Source organism: Macrobrachium nipponense, chromosome 39 (assembly GCF_015104395.2).
Source record: "Macrobrachium nipponense isolate FS-2020 chromosome 39, ASM1510439v2, whole genome shotgun sequence".
Classification (NCBI taxonomy): domain Eukaryota; kingdom Metazoa; phylum Arthropoda; class Malacostraca; order Decapoda; family Palaemonidae; genus Macrobrachium; species Macrobrachium nipponense.
The window spans coordinates 23,659,175-23,676,674 of NC_061099.1; the positions used below are offsets into that span (position 1 = coordinate 23,659,175).

At 32.9% G+C, this 17,500-nt stretch overlaps 1 protein-coding gene across 1 annotated transcript in view; it reads right to left on the reverse strand.

Moving 5' to 3' along the window:
* Positions 1-17,500, reverse strand: part of LOC135210214 (uncharacterized) — a 462,528-nt gene that overhangs the window by 31,707 nt on the left and 413,321 nt on the right. Inside the window, exons 40-43 of the mRNA XM_064243050.1 lie at positions 14,578-14,712; positions 13,071-13,313; positions 11,069-11,839; positions 8,922-9,061 (exon numbers count right to left, since the gene is read on the reverse strand). Coding sequence (XP_064099120.1) covers positions 8,922-9,061; positions 11,069-11,839; positions 13,071-13,313; positions 14,578-14,712 — 1,289 coding nt within the window. The remainder of the gene's footprint in view (positions 1-8,921; positions 9,062-11,068; positions 11,840-13,070; positions 13,314-14,577; positions 14,713-17,500) is intronic.

Sequence of the window (17,500 nt, forward strand, 5' to 3'; positions counted from 1 at the left end):
AAACTGATGGGCCACTTATTGAAAATCTGTCTTTAAACCAACAATAATAAAATTAAATGACACACCACAAGCATAACTTTGACAGGGACCTACCAGCATACTAGAGCCCACAGCAGTGTTTAATCTATCTACTACATGTTGTAACACACGAAGGATAATCCACACCTGACACAGATCACCTAAACACAGGCACATGTCAAAGCAACAAACAAAAACTAAGCAAAGATCTGTAACATTCCTCTTACTTAACTTTTTACTGGCAAGAGTCCTCAAGCCTAAATCTAACTACAAAGAAATATACTAATGGAAAATGTTGATCTTCACCACCACATGCACGACATTACAAAAACAGTACTGCCTCCAAATAAAATAAGTACACTTTTGGCTTGAGTTTACCAGTTACTACGGCAACTACTTCGACCCAAAATTGCCTGACAAAAAAATAAAAATAAAAAACAACAAATCCCTTCAAAGGTCTAACAAAGAGCACTTAGGGGTATCTCTGTTTGCCCTAGAGATGAGAGGACTTTTTTTTACATCAGTGTTTTGTTTGGACATCCTTCTTCTCATCTATTGTGGTAGCTTAAATGTATTTCCAAGGTTTTAATCTTCTTCCTTCAATGGATGCTGTGAATTTGTAGCCTCTGCTTCTTTTATCTGATGTCAGGTAATGGTTCTCAGAGACACTACTGTCTCTGCTATCTGTCTAGCTTCACCAGTCTGATTGCCACCCTTTAGGTATAGTACTTGACACTAACATGACTACGACTTCACAGCAATTCGTATCATTCTTATGTGAAAATTTATATGTAAAACTTCAAAAGGAATTCTGAAGTTCTGCAAAAACAAATTACATGCACATAGGCAGAGTGAAAGGGGCCTGTCTGCATATAATTGGATACCTTCCTCGCTGTCATTCCTGTGATATTACAAAGTTCTCAACCTTTTTAAGTTGATTCAAACAAGGAACAAGACCCTTTTGTAGAAAATCTGCATTTCTTCTCTGCAACAAACGCATACCCAAAAGTATGTATGGTCTATAAAGGTCCCTAGTCAATATTTCTTATTTCTTACAAACAAGAACGGTTTACAAAAAATTATTTTGTTTTCGAGAATTGTAAGTTATATCAAGCACTGCGTTTTGAGTGTTGATCATTTTCTGGTTCTGTGACAAACGGTAATAACTGTTGGGCTAATTTTCTGTTCCAATGATGGCCTTTCTGCCAAAAACTGCTGTTGTAGCATTTGCTTGTTTCACGTTTGTCTTTCTTTATTGTACCTTTTTAATATCAGGCTTCTTAATACCTAAAATATATATATATATATATCTAAACAAGACAGGTCTTTTTAAATCTCTTTTAAGCCCAACTCCCCTTCTGTAACAGGTGGGCAGGGTAACCTACCACTAGGTAACTTACATGTCTTGTTCCATACTCCATTGGAAACATGGTGAGTTTATCTATTTATTAAAAGTTAGTTAAGACAGGAAAAGAAGAGAAGAAAAGAATGGGGAAGTGGAGAGAAGGCCCACAGCAAATAAGCTGGAGCAAACACATGAATCCAAATATGAAAATCAGAGTAAGGTAACTGCTCTTGGATGTCCCTAAGCCACAAAAGGAGCTCAAAATCTCAACTGACAAAAGGTTTGAATCCAGAGAAGATGCTTTATGCAATCACATGGAAACACCACCTTCCTAGCAAAGAGAATCTAGTGATAATCATGTAGCTAGAAGGTTTCTCTACCTATTAAGAACCAATTATCCAAGAACTTTAAGAGCTGCATTCCCTGGGTGACACCTACGTAATACATGTCCCCAAGAGTGAAGATTTGAGAGATCACGAATAAGTCGAACTAATAGGTGCAAAACTAGGAACCAAAGGAAAGGGACGTAATGGAAGATGGTTGAATATGTAATTTGAAGTGGACATCCTCCAAGCTGCAAGGGGACATGAAGCCGCCGTTTGATGGACAATTTCACTCTCCTATAGGCTCTACTGAATGAAACAGTTATAAAGAATCATTTCTACGATAGAGGCCCAGCAAACTATGGCCTTCACACTGCATAGACATAACATTAGAGCCATGAAGAGAGTTGATACTGGTACTATGGCTCATTTCTTGAGTATGGAATTGATTTGGTGATACAAGGTGTGGTATTTATTCTAACCTGGGTGGTAGTTGTCAAAGACAACTTGAAACTAATGGTGGCAATGGGCCAAATCTTTCAAGATAGGGAGCTCATAGCCTGTAAGAGTTGGCTTGCAATACATAGGTCATGTAATTCCATAAATCAACCCTGTAATCATTATCATTATTATCAATATCACCAGAAAAAACTTTTTGATATTACTTATAAAATATATATATTACGCCCACAAAGACTTATTACGTATATATATATTAACTTCTCAATTTCTTTATTCATGGTGTTATAGTTCAAGGCGATTTTACTTTAACCTGACATATGTAGGTTCAAATTCCAACTAAAGAGGTGTGATTATTCATGTATTCCTTGTTCAGATACAGTATAAAAGTAAGTCTGTGTGAGGAAATTGAGGAGTTATGAGGTCTTACTTGGCTTAATATTTCAAAATATTTGTACAAAACTAATGTGAATGATTAGAGTAATAATAATAATAATTATTATTATCTATATGTAACTTTAATCCCAGTTTCACCTTCCTATCGATTATGCATACCTTTATGATTTGCTGAATAATTACACATCAAACCAGCAACATTCTAGAATATTACCCATATGAAATATTACATAAATAAAACAAATTTGGTTCACTGAATATTAAGTGGCCAACACAGCTGAAACTAAAACGCGCTAATCAATACTGGGATATGTGTGACTTGTTCTGATAAATAAAAGGTTCTTTTTGGCAATGACAAGGAAAAATATGTTATTATACAAATATTATACGTAGTTTGCTGCAGCATAAGCTGTCATATAATGTTCACTAAACATGGGGTAAATATCAGGGAGAAATGACCCTATATCAAAGAAAAACTTCCTGTTTGTTAATTTTTTTTAAGTCAATAGAGTAAATTGAAAGAAAAAGAAAAGTAAATAACCGAAGTACAAGTTGTCACTGTAAGAAGCAAATAGCAACCAGTATAAAATGTCTCAAGATTCGTGTCCTACCAAAGATGGTCAGAGAAAGCTGAAGGAATGTTTAAGAGTTGTAATTTTCTTCCGAAAACAATAGAAGCTGTAGGTCATTAAATATTCTGGGAATTAAAAAGGGAGGTTGGGGGGATACAGCAATAGAGAAGTTGCGGTCAAAACTGACATATGTGATGAACAAACACCAAGAAAAAATAAAAGGAAAATCAAAACATCAAAAAACACTTAAAAAAAATAATTGACGAAGCTCACGTCACCACCTTCTTGCAAGAAACCTTTATATATCATGACTTGAACAATTTAGGAAGAAAAACCATGAGAGACATCTTTACAACACTCATAGCCTAGGACAAAAGATTTTTAAAAGAAAAAAGTACAGGAGGAAAAAAAATGAAAATGTTCAACTATTGTAGCAAAATCTCTATCTGGTAAAAAAAAATAAGAAACAAGCTCGACAGACCATTCTTATGTTTTTTAATGACAACGTGCGTGTTTAGAAAAACTTATAATAAAACGTAACCTCAGAACACATTTCTAGCACAATCATCATTCAAATTGTCAGTCCAATGAAATGGAGAAGGGCTGAAACTTTCTAAATTTAAATGCCGAAGATACTGACTAACTTATCTCCTTACATTATTATTATATAATGATTCATTCAATACATTCGGGCAGAACTCTGCATACAGTATTGCATAAACTACACCTAATCAGCAATAGTTCCTTAAAAGTATGATCATTTCTCCTACAGTAATCTATTTGGATCTGTAGGGCCAACTACAGAAAAAAACACAGGCTACCAGGAAAGGGAATGTTTAAAACAATGATAGATAAAATCAAAATTACAGCTTCAAAAACACAAGTTATCATAGAAAACAAACTAGTATAAAGATTTTAATGCAGGAAAACTGTATGGATATTCATCTTTGTCAATCTTACTTCCTAAACTTCAAGGGAAACAGTTTGGTACCTCATTTTGGTATCCTGTGCAGTCATTAAAATCATTCCTAAAAATACGTACAGGGCTTTCGATTTACCAAAGTATTCATCTGGAAATACATATGCTTTAAAACTTTTAAAACTGCATTTACAAATTCTCAGTGCTATAATCATTATTAATACAAAAATGTATCATAAAACTCACCTAAACAAAGGCATACATATCAGAGACATTCAAGATAAGTGGGACTTTGAATCGCAGAAAATGTATCAAATGATACTATATATATATATATATATATATATATATATATATATATATATATATATATATGTATATATATATGTATATATATATATATATATATATATATATATATATTACTATATATATATATATATACTATATATATATATATATATATATATATATATATATATATATAATATATATATATATATATATATATATATATAATATATATATATATATATATATATATTATATATATATATATATATATATAAATTACACTAGTAATTATAGCTTAACCATTAAAATATAAAAAGAGGGTTAGACTTAGATTTAATTCATCATATGAATTTTTCTCTTATAAAACCTACTCCTTGTCTATCCTCCACAATAATAATAATAATAATAATAATAATAATAATAATAATAATAATAATAATAATAATAATAATAATAATAATTTCAATCAATCAATCATTTGGCCTCGATGAACTCACACCTCCGCATTCTGTCCCGGGCTAACTCCTCAAGATCTCCCCAACACTCATCTGTTTCCCGCCTCATTGTCCTCAAGCAAGTCTCCTTTGGCCTACCTCTTCTACCAAGGGCAACCCACACAGGTGTGTCTCGTACTATTCCCCGTCTTCTATACACAAGGCTGTGCCGCTTCCAGTTTGTGAACCTAACATACTCATCAACCGGTTGCAACCCAGTGAATTCTCTAATTCTGTTATTTGATATCTTATCCCTCCAATTAATTCCTAATATTCTTCCGAGCGGCTTAATTTACAAATGCTAAGAATTTATTATCCGAAGTCCCTGTACTGTACTCATGCCCAGAAATATAAATACTCCTAGCCATTACCTTATAAATTTTGATTTTTTATGCACAGAATAACTGCTATTATTCCAAATATTTTAAAGGATCCCATTACCTGATAAGCCTTTTTTAATCTTTCTATAAATTATGTGCTCAGAGAACCATCTTTATGTAAATAAATATCTAAATATTTAAACTTATCCACTTACTTTAGAACCATCCCTTCCATTAAACAATCCTATGAATTTTAAATTTTAATATTTATGATTTCAGTTTTTCCTTGATTAATAACCAAACCAAACTTTCGACCTTTACTCACTAGACAATTCAACACTGCATTTTTTCTGGCCCCTTGCAGATCAAAACTACATCATCAGCGTAATCTAAGTCAAGAAGTTTCCTATTTTCTCCCCAGAGTATACTACCTGCATCCATTTCTCTTTTGACCTTCTCATGCCATAATTTACGACCAATGCAAACAACAGAGGAGACAAATGCCACCCTGAATCACAACAGACTTAACTTCAAATGGATCACTCGAACACTCATCAATCATCACTTTACAAGATGTGCCCTCATGCATGTTAAGCGTATAATAACCATCACAAACTTTTCCGGTATTCCATAATTCCTCATGATTTTTTCCATAGTCCACCCAAAATACTATCTTTGGCCTTTTCAGAATCAACAAAACAGACTTAACGGAGTTTTCATTTCATTAGATTGCGGCACTAAATGCCTAATTATGAAGATCTGATCACTGCAACCCCGCCCCTTTCTAAAACTGGCCTGTTCATCCCTCAGAATACCATCAGCCACTGGCTCCGACCTTTCCAATAGTACTATACTTAAAATTTTCAAGCCTACATGTGACCAAGTGAATCCACTCAAATTTTCACACCTACTCAGCCTTTCTTTGGAACTTTAAAGGTTACAAAGGTTACACCATTCTTCCAACCTGATGGTATTATCCCCGTCACCCATATCTCATTGAATATTCATCAAGACAAATACTATTCTCCACTTTAAACATTCCAGGAATAAACATCCTCCCCTGGTGCCTTATAATTCTTTACAAAACTGTTTTATTGCCTTTACTACTTCTTCTAGCCTGATCTCACCTTCAATATTCAAATCTTCCTGAGCAGGCGGTACTATATCCTCATCTGTGGGGACTGGTCTATGAAGAACTGTCTCAAAGTGCTCTTTCCATGTATTTCTGATTTCAACGTTTTTGGTCTATAAATTACCTTCCATCTCCCTGACTGGTATATACTTATGCTTATCAGCACTTGCTTTATATGCTATCCTTTGACTAAGACCATCATTTTTATTCATTAATTTTTGTTTCTGCAATCTTTTCATTAACATCTTTTTATCTCTCTTAGTTAGTTTTTTAACTTCTGAAACCAAACTCAATAGTACTTGATTCTTGCTGATTAAAAATTTTCATCATTAACGAAATGCGTCTCACGTCTCATTTTTGCCTGTCTCTCTTTTTGATCATCTCCCATGAAGTTTCCTCAGACATCCACATCTTTTTCCTCAATCTGAGTCTCCTGATCGTACAGCCAGCAGCCTCATGTAAAGCTTTATTTACATCCCCTGATATCTCATCTACACTTATCCCTACCTCCTCATTCCAATGTTTCCAACACCAAAAACCTATTTATGCATTCAATGCTAAATTCTTCCTTTTCCTCTTCTTCCCTTCTAAGCATATCAGTATCGTATCTATCAGCAACAGGTTTTCTCTTCTTCTGACTTTATAGCTTAAGTCTATTTTGGCAATGCTGAGATGATGATCACTACCAATATCTGCTCACTGATTAACGTGAACATCTAGCAAGTAACTTCTATGCCTTTTACTAACAGTAATGTGGTCAATCTGCTTTTTATATTTTCCACATGTCTTGTGTATATTGTGATGTTGAAAAAGTGCCCCCCCCAATGACTGAGTCATTTGCTAGAAAGAAACTCCCAACATTACTCAATTCTCACTCATCATATCACCATTGCTGATCTTACCCATACAAGCCTTAAATCCCTCATTTAAGCAGCCCATTATTGAATTGAAGTCTCCAATACAAATACGTAATAATAATAATAATAATAATAATAATAATAATAATAATAATAATAATAATAATAATAATAATAATAATAATAATAATAATAATAATAATAATTCGATAGATGGTTATATCCCAAATATAGCCTAATTTCTGTACCGACCAGAACTACATTTTATATATTCCTTATTGACAGAAGTGTATAAAACTCAAGAATCCTAAAGAATTAATAAAAAGACTACTTTAACTCTCTCAGGCGTATCCAATACCTTACAAAGAAAGGTGACCTTTCCAATTCATCACATCTAATTTACTGAGGAAATATTATTGGAACTGGGAATCAGAATTCAGTATCTTTCGATGTCTGTACCTTATAAATAAGTATCTAACTTGTCCTAGTTCTGTATCGTGATTGATTGATTGATTATCGACACTAATTTACTTGAAATCTGTGTAAAAGTGGCATAAGAGAATGAATATTGGATAACAAAAAGCCACATTGATGATTTCAGAATAATTCAATGCCTCTGGTGTTTAAATATATTTGAACAAATCTTATGGAATTATTTATCATTTATATATTGTAATGGTTTAATTATATTGTTTCCTATGACAATGCTCAATTGTAACGTGGCAAGCAGGATAATATGACTGTGGCAAGATTACTATTACAAATTAATAACATAGTAATGACAGTCAAAACTGAAAGCAATTTAGCATAGCTACAACAAGGTCACAATAAATACACTTACAGAGTAGTACTATATCTAGTAACAATTGCAATTACAGCATTACAGAGCTGATCTCTACTTAAATCTATACCAAAGAAAAGTACCTAATGTCTAACATATTACACTAAAATTACATGAACAGGAAAGGACGCATCAGGGAATCCTAAAGTTTGAAGAGGTGAGACGAGACAGGCTGAGCTTAGCAGACGTGGTTGCATATGGTAGTCTTCTTGGCCACTGTAACTTGATTAAATTCTTTATCTGGATTCTTATTTTCTGGGTATCAGGACTACATACACTTATAAGAAATAAGCACATCTATCAAGAATTGGATAGATAATTTTTTCATCTACATGAATGTCCATATCAGAAATCACACAATACTGTCGGGTAAAACTCTGTCCCTAATTCACAAAATTACACTGAGTCTCTTCTTCCATAATCATATTCATAAGATGCCTTAGCATAAATACAAACTGCTTAAACAAAAGCACCTAAACGGAATAACAAGAGTGTCACTAATTTTTATTCAGATAAACAAGATACTATCACACTGATGGTGTATACGCCACATTTTCTGGCTCAGAACTCCCATTTCGTAAAGAACTGACTAATAAAGTCAAGGAAAATTTTTACAACAATCTACAATAAAATGGACCTGTACAGTACAGTAGTTGACTCCAAGTACTAAGCTACTGAGGGGAATAACTGCAAATAATTCTATAATTGAGATAACCAAACTACTGAAATATTTTTGATATAGTACAAATATCACAACACAAATCCTACAGCTGGTTGCTCAATCTGAACTCATTCTCAACTTCTAAGCTACAGCAAATCATTACCTAAACTGTTCCATATTAATGCTATTTGGATCAAATAAGCTCATATACGTATAGCCAAAGGTTCCAAAGCAAAGTTTCTATGTTAGCTGCTAAGTTTAGCATAAAACATTTGTTTACAAAACTCCACCTCTGTTTTCGAGTTTTCATTATCATCTCCAGCGTGTGCATCAGATGATTTTGTGGTACCATCCTTAACAATTGTTGCAGCTCTAGTGAACGATGCCTTTGTGGCACTCATGAAATTGCTAAAAAATCCCTTTGGTGGTTCTGAAACAAAAATGCTTTGTCATATGATGGCTACTGTTCTGACTACCATTTCTGCTCTTTTTGAAAACTCCACTAAAGATATGGCCTATACCAAACAGATTCCTTGTGAAATTTGTCACACTCAAAAGACAAGAAAAGTTTTGCTGAACTAACTTTTGACAGGCTTTTACTTTAAATATGCTGAATTTTGAGGAACCAAAATCTTGGTTACACACACACACATAATGTAAAGACTTCTTTCCTTTTTATGTAACAGGATATTTTGTTTGTGCTATATATACACATACTACAGAAATATTAATACCCAGTTCTGAAAACATCACACTTGAAAACTCTGAGAACCTGATTACAGCAGTGTTACAGATTTTTTCAAAAAATAGTTCACCATTAATTATCACACACTATTCAAAGTACACACTATTGAAAGACAAATATAGTTTCACTATGAATGAGCCATTACATATACCTTTTGTTTACTATAACTGACATAAGGGTACTCTGGTAGAATAGTATAACTCTTAAATGACACTAACATGCAAAGATAACTTACAAAATACAGTTTGAGCAGGTTACAAAGGTATACATTGCAGTCAAACCCTATATAAGCAAAAAAAATAAGTTTGCAATTAGCATAATATGTGTATATGTATGCTAAATAGTTTACTGATATGGACAAGGAATTTTCAGTATTAAGCAACCACCCCAAATTGATGTCTTCTAAAATCTACAAATACAAATTGACCCCATAACTAAATGTCAAATAGTATATCACATAACTAGAAAGAGAACAGTTGAAATTTGGGAAGAACAAGCAATATAAAGGTTTGATAAACTTTCCAAGGTATAATTCTTGGATACACTGAATATACCTGATAAGTGGTATTATGAAAAAGTGGAATCATGAAAATCTAAGTGTTCAGTGTTCTCAATTAGGAAGTAACACTTCTGTAGTATACATAAAAAATATATGACAAAAAAGGGTTTTACCTACAAGGCAGCTTACACATGAAGCTGAAACACTATAGACAAATTAATGATGTAAAAAAATCAGCACATAAGCCTGAAATATGGCAATTTAATGTTTAAAAAAATAATCCCAAATATAGAAGGGTAAACTTTTTTTTAGATTGTTCTAGCATCACCTTACAATATGGCTAATGCTGCTAGCATAAACAAAAGGGAATAAGATGCAAATGGCTTACAAATGGCTTAAAACTAACTCTGTTGAGGGAGACATACTTGACACAGTAGCTACAAATAAACATAAAAGTTATCTAAAAAAAATACTTCATCGAGATCTGAAAGCTTCAAGTATTTTAATTTTTATATATTTCTGAGACATTTGGTAAATATAAACTTTCCTCACTGTCATTTGACCCTATGACAGAATTTTACAAACTCTTCATCTACTATTTCCATCTCTGTATCTTTATCCCTGGTGAAACGACCAACCATTTTCTCCCCATGATTTCTTCTCCTTATCAAACTTGACTGTCTTAATTACATTTACAGATTTTCAAATTTTCTTTATTGAGATAATGATCAAATATATGAGCAGCTCTCTCTCTCTTTGTGTGTGTGTGTTTTTTGAATAACCCTAACTAAAAGATACCTGACAAACTATAAACCAACAGTGAGGTTTTAAACGTCCAATTTAAAAGTAATTTCATGAATTAACTTGAATTTTGCCATGACGTAAATTCAAATGTAAAAACTTTCTAATAATTACAATGATACAAACACAGCCAAATGACTACTGTCAAGAACTACTGTTGACAATACATAATGGTTTTCAAATAAATTTGCACCCAACTGGTCACGGAGCTTGCAAGATTTCTACTGAAGGGAGCTACAGAATTGTAAAATTTTATTAACTACTAATGAAATTATTCTAAGAAAAAATTAACTATATTTCTCAATACAAAGCAGCAGCATATTGTACCCATCCTAGCCACCAACTCAATAATTAGCCTATTTCTGACTGAATATATTCAATGAGAGTCTGACCTTTTTGTGTCTCTTGTGAATCTTTGTTATCAGTTGACTGCTGATTTTGTGTGTTACTGTTATTTGGAAGTTCTTTGGACTGCAACTTTGGAGGTTCTTTGTTATGTGACTGACTTTCAGTCTCTATGTGACTCTCATCTTTTACACTTTCTATCTTTTTACTGTCACCAAGTTCAGGCTCAGCGTCTTTTGCCTTGTCTCCAACACTTTCAACTGGTTCTTTTCTTTCTTTAGCATTTGTAGTTACATTGGGTTTAGTTTCTGAAAGACTGGAATTTTCAGTATTGTCTTCAGTCTGGGGTGAAGGCTGTGGCACCACTCCAACAGCCTGAGCAGCTTGCTTTGACAGATCAGCTGCTTGAGACACTTTACTAGATAAGAAACTGCCAAAAAAACCCTTCTGAGAACCTTCACCGACGTTAGCATCCTTTTTGTTGGCATTTTTATTGTGGTTATTATCCATTTCTGCCTCCGCTGGGCCCTTCTGTTCTGCAGAGGAATTATCACCAGCCTGTGCTGCTGTTGGTGCCAACATCCCAACAGCCTGGGTTACCTTGCTAGACATGAAACTCCCAAAAAAACCTTTCGGTGTGCTTTCACTATCTTTAGCAACTTTTTTGCTTTCGCTCTTATTTTTCTCATTATTTTCCGTTGCTTGAGGCACTTCAGGGTCAGCCTCCGCATTGCCAGCCTGCGTTGGTGGCTGTACTACCCCAACCACTTGAGCTACTTTATTTGAAATGAAATTCCCAAAGAAACCCATCACAGTTTCTGAAAGAAGTCAAATATACCTATGTGACTGTACCTCTTCACAGCCTTTTACAGAATATGAAATTATGAAAAAAGCAAAGTATCTGAAATTATCAAGAAAGTGCCTAACCTATATATCACATAAAAGATCTAAATGATATTTCCAGTTATAAACAAATATTATTCAGAATGACCTATACACTCTAAATATGGCACATCACCTTCAAAGTTATATCAAAGGTAACCTTATTGGAAGTATTGTAGACTTTCCTTCTCCTGAGCAGCTAAGATTTAAAAATCAACATTTTGTTTCTCTGACTTGAAGATAAGATTTAAAATCAGCATTCTTTTCTTCTAACTTGCAGCTACTTTTTAAAAATCAAACTCCTTCTGACCTGAAGCTAGGATTTAGAATCAACATTCCTCTCTTCTGACTTGACGTACGTACTGTGAAATGTCCATTTCTTCAACAATGACTACATTCACTAATGAACAGTATTAAGAAAAAAAGCTTGGTCTAACCTAATACCAATTCACAATATATTGTTTTCTTTTTTCCTGGAGAGGCTAATAATAATTTGAGGTGGAAAGGTAGCTGGTATGCTGTATCAATATACGTACTGTATTTAAAAACAAAATATAACATTTGAAATATTTACATAATTTTCAGGTCATGCCATTCCTTAAGGAAAAACAGAAATGTTTAAAGAATACAAAAGCAACTAGTAACATTTTCCCTAAAAGACCACACTCACTACTCTTTTCTCTGTGATACGGTCTCCATGTTATAAAACAAAAAGGATGCTCTCAGCATGTCATATCAAACACTGTCAGCATATTATTAAACCAAAAGGTTACTGTCAGCATGTTATAAAACCAAAAGGACACTGTCAATATATTATAACACCAAAAGATGTTAAAAGAACAAAAGAATACTGTCAGCATGTCAAAACCAAAATTATATTGTCAGCATGTTATAAAACAAAAAATGATAATGTCAGCATGTTATGAAACTAAAATGTTACCGTCAGCATGATATAAAAGAAAATGGACATTGCCAGAATGTTATAAAACCACGAAGATACTTTCAGTATATTACAAAACAAAAAGGAAACTGTCCATCAACTACAAAAACCAAAAAGAATATTGTCAGCAGTAACAGTCAATATACAAAAACACAAAAATTACTCAAAGCCTGGCAATGCTACAGAAAAAGCTGTCTTTCTAAATTTGAAAAACAAAAATTCCTAACCTGGTTTTGCATTTTTATCATCTTTACTATTACCAAAATTCTCTGTCTCTGTGGAGGCTGAGACAGCAGGGGATTTAGTGGCAGCAGAAGTAGAGGTTATAGAGGAAGTGGTATTAGTGGTGTCAGTGGCTGTGGGGACATTAGAAGTCACTGTTGTTGCAGTGGTTGAACTTGATGTGGTGGTAGCAGCAGTGCTATATGACATGCCACTGAAAATATTGTTGAAGAAACCCATCATTGATTCTGGAAGAGTCCAAAAATAAAGGAGACCAAAAATGAAAATGATAAAGAATGGAATAAGATTAAAAAGCACAAAAAAATTCTTTTTGAAAAAATTATTTCAAACACAAAAAAGAACAAAAGTTATATAAAGAAAAGAATGAAATAAGGCAAGAAAAAATTTTCTTGTTTAAGAATGGAACATGGTTCAAAAGACACCTAAAACTTCTTGCTTAAAAATGGGAGTGATATGCAGACTTTAAAAGTAACAAGAACCCCTTGAAGAACACAAATAAAAATGAAATGAATAAGAATGAAATAAGATTAAAAAAACACAAAAATTATTGTCTAAAAAATGAGGCAAAGATACAGAAAAGTTTATAAGTAAAAAGACTGCACTGAAGAACAAACAAAAAATAATATTTAAAAAATACAAAAAAGACCATTTTTCAAAATAAAGAGTAAGATGCAGAAAAGTTCGAAAGTAACAAGTCTATTGATGAAAAAAGTAGTTTCCTCTATGCTCTACATTCTGCAATGGTACATTTGCCAAGTATTCCAAGGAAATTAAGGAATACGTATATTAAAAAAAAGATAAAAAGTTATAAAACTAAAACGTGAGTGAAATGGGATTTTTGTAAAATAAAATTTCACACAAACGACAATGACTGAAGAAAAATAAAATCTAAAAGTCTTCTTATATGATAGAATAATGATGGCTGCATTCAACTTTACAGATCATATAGCCTCTGACATACTATTTTTCTTGGGTTTTCTTCCCAAAATGATAGCAGTCTACACAATGCTGATGTGTAACTTTGCACTCACCCTATTTACCTAAAATTTCATGTAATACTGTATATTCCTTTTAAATTTTGGTGATAATTAAATTTATAAGACCAGTACTTTCAGCTGGATGTTTGGAAGTCACACATAATTTTAATCTGCAGATATTCTCCATTATGAACACAATGGCAACCCAAACCTTTACAATAAAGCAATTCTTATGACATCAACACTACCCTGATACAAGATAAAGCTGGTGGACATAAAATTTAACCTGCAAAACCATAAAACAGAAGACACGGATCAAGTCAATTTCAGCTGCAACTATAAATTAGACAAAAAACTTAAAAGAAGAAGCAATACGCCTGGCATGTACAATAAACAGAATGCCACTCTAAAATCCATCAGCTAATGGAAACTGATTGTGCAAGTGTGAGCTATAATCAACAAAAGCCAGCAGAAACAAAAGCTAGCTAAAACCTTGTGTCTCGCAAATGCTGACCTGTACGATTTTTCATATTCAATCTTACATCTGTGACTGTTTTGACTTTGTCAGTTGTAGGGGGATTTGATGTTGTGAGTGTTGTGGTTGTTACGGAAGATGAGGCATTGACAGGTGCCAGACCAGGAATGAAAACTGAAATTCAAAATAATTAAATTCAAAAGGCTTCCTTGTTGAAGAGTCTGTAGTTACCTTTCAGTATAATGGGTGAAGGTCTCTTCTTGTGAAAATCATAAATTGTGGATAGATTACTTCCATAAAATATTATAAGACCTTAAAATATGACAAAAATACCATCACTAAGAAATTCATGTCTAATCCTTTTTGACTGTGTGCTTGTATTATTAAAATATCATTGGAACAAGATATTTGTCTATTCTGTTCGTAACCTGTACAATCCTCTCCTATAACAGAGATATGTGCTTAAATCAACTTAACTGCAGTCATCAGAAGTAATACAATCTTTCATTATATATACATAGTAAAAATAAAGCTGAGTAACAAAATCCTTCATAGCAAACACTTCTCGAAATGAGTCCGGAAAATCAAATGCCTTCTTTTAAAATTCCACTTATCTATATAGTATCTTAACAGATGCTACTGTGTCATCCCAAGAACAGATTTAGTCAACTATAGACAAAACCAATGTCACAATATGCATTTTTTTTTACAAAAATAATGTTGTACCCCCTTTAATCAAACAGGGGTGACCAAACCAAAAAGAAAATTTAGGAGTACAAAACCTTGAATGATATTAAAAGATTACGAGCCCTCTATATATAAAATAATACAATTAATTCAATTAAAAATTTACATATGTAGTGTATTATACAAACAGTACCTACGTGCACTTTCATTCAATGTGAAATATAAAATCACAATACACAAATTCCTTGTACATTTTCCTTACATGCCATATCACTTTTAGAATGTTTACAACTTTCCAAGAAGTTAGAGAATCATACGCTGAATAACTTTAATTATCATATAACATTAACATATAAATAATAAAATATCAACCAACTAATGACTACACTAAAACATTTTGAAATTACACACACACACACACACACATATATATATATATATATATATATATATATATATATATATATATATATATATATATATATCAAAACTTTAGCCTCAGTGGGCTTGTTCCATATGAATAGGGCTTATGTTCAGAATAATATATATATATATATATATATATATATATATATATATATATATATATATATATATATACACATTTTACTAAATAAAAGCATAAAATCAGTATCACTTATCAAAGCAGGATTTATGATGTACCCTCAATCACTGCTTGATAAGGGTGGTAGCCAGACTACTGAAATATAGTCCTTCAGCTTTACAACCTGTGTTTTTAAATGGGCCTTTTATACTTTATATATATATATATATATATATATATATATATATATATATATATATATATATATTTATATACATATTTATAGATATAAAGTATTAAAGGCCCAATTAAACATTATACTTTATAAATATATTATATATATATATATATATAATTATATATATATATATATATATATATATATTTATATACATATTGATATCAAAAGGTAAAAAACCCAATTAAAACACTTTGGTTAAAAGCCAAGGACTATATTTTAGTGGTCTGGCTACCACCCTTAGGTGTTGCCTGGGGCTGTCGCTGAGCTGCTGTAGGTTCTGTTAATTATCTTAATCCTCTTCATTGTTGCCTTAAGAAAGACATTGTCCATATGGTCAGAGTCCCAGGCTCCACTGGAAGGTTGACCTATTATCTTGTTGTTTAAACAGTGAAGATTCCACCATTTGGCATTTATCTTCACTGATAAAACAAGATAATAGGATCAACTTTTCCAATGGAGCCTGGGATCTGACCATATAGACAATGTCTTCCTTAAGGCACCGATGAAGAGGATTAAGACAATTAACAGAACCTATGGCGGCTCAGCGACAACCCCAGGCATCACCTAAGAGCATTTCTCCCTATAAATATATTTCACCAATGTAACTTCTGTCATTCACTGCTTGATGAGGGTAGTAGTCAGACCACCAAAATATAGTCCTTAGCTCTAAACCAAAGTGTTTTAATGGGCCTTTTTATACATGAGATGTATCCTGTTTTAGTATAGGAATTTATATATATATATATATATATATATATATATATATATATATATATATATATATATATATATATATATCAAAAGTGGTTCTGTGGCAGAGTGGTTTTGGTCATCAATGGACTGGTTAAACAACATTGGGGCTGGTCAGTCGTTGAATGTGTGACCACTCTCCTCAGTGTTGATTCCTTGGGAAGGATTTTTACCAAAATTTCCTCAGTCTACTCAGCTGTAAATGAGTACCTATCCCCGACGGGGTAGGGTTCAGCCATTTGTTAAATGGCAAAATTCAACAATGATAGAAAGAAACAAAAGATTAAACGACAATGACGTAAATGGAACCTCTGGCAACGGAGGAGCTTTGTCTGGCAACCAGGTATACAGCCCAATTGAAGGGGAAGATGGTCAGGTATTTGGGGGTCGTCATCCAGCAACTGACCACTATAATGACAGTAACCAGCAACCAGAGACTGGTGCTACAAAGGCAAACCAGAACAAGAAAGAGATGGTCAAGAAAAGAAAATATGGAAATATGGAGATGCTACATCATTAGCAACCTGGTGGAAAGAGGATACAGAAGAAGAGTGGTCAACATCTGGAATGAGAAATAACACCCCCTAAAACAGAACAGGGGCTGGCTGACCAAGTAAGTCTGTTTGTTTGAATGGTGTTTTTACATTGCATGGAACCAGTGGTTATTCAGCAATGGGACCAACAGCTTTACATAACTTCCGAACCACGTAGAGAATGAACTTTTATCACCAGAAATACAC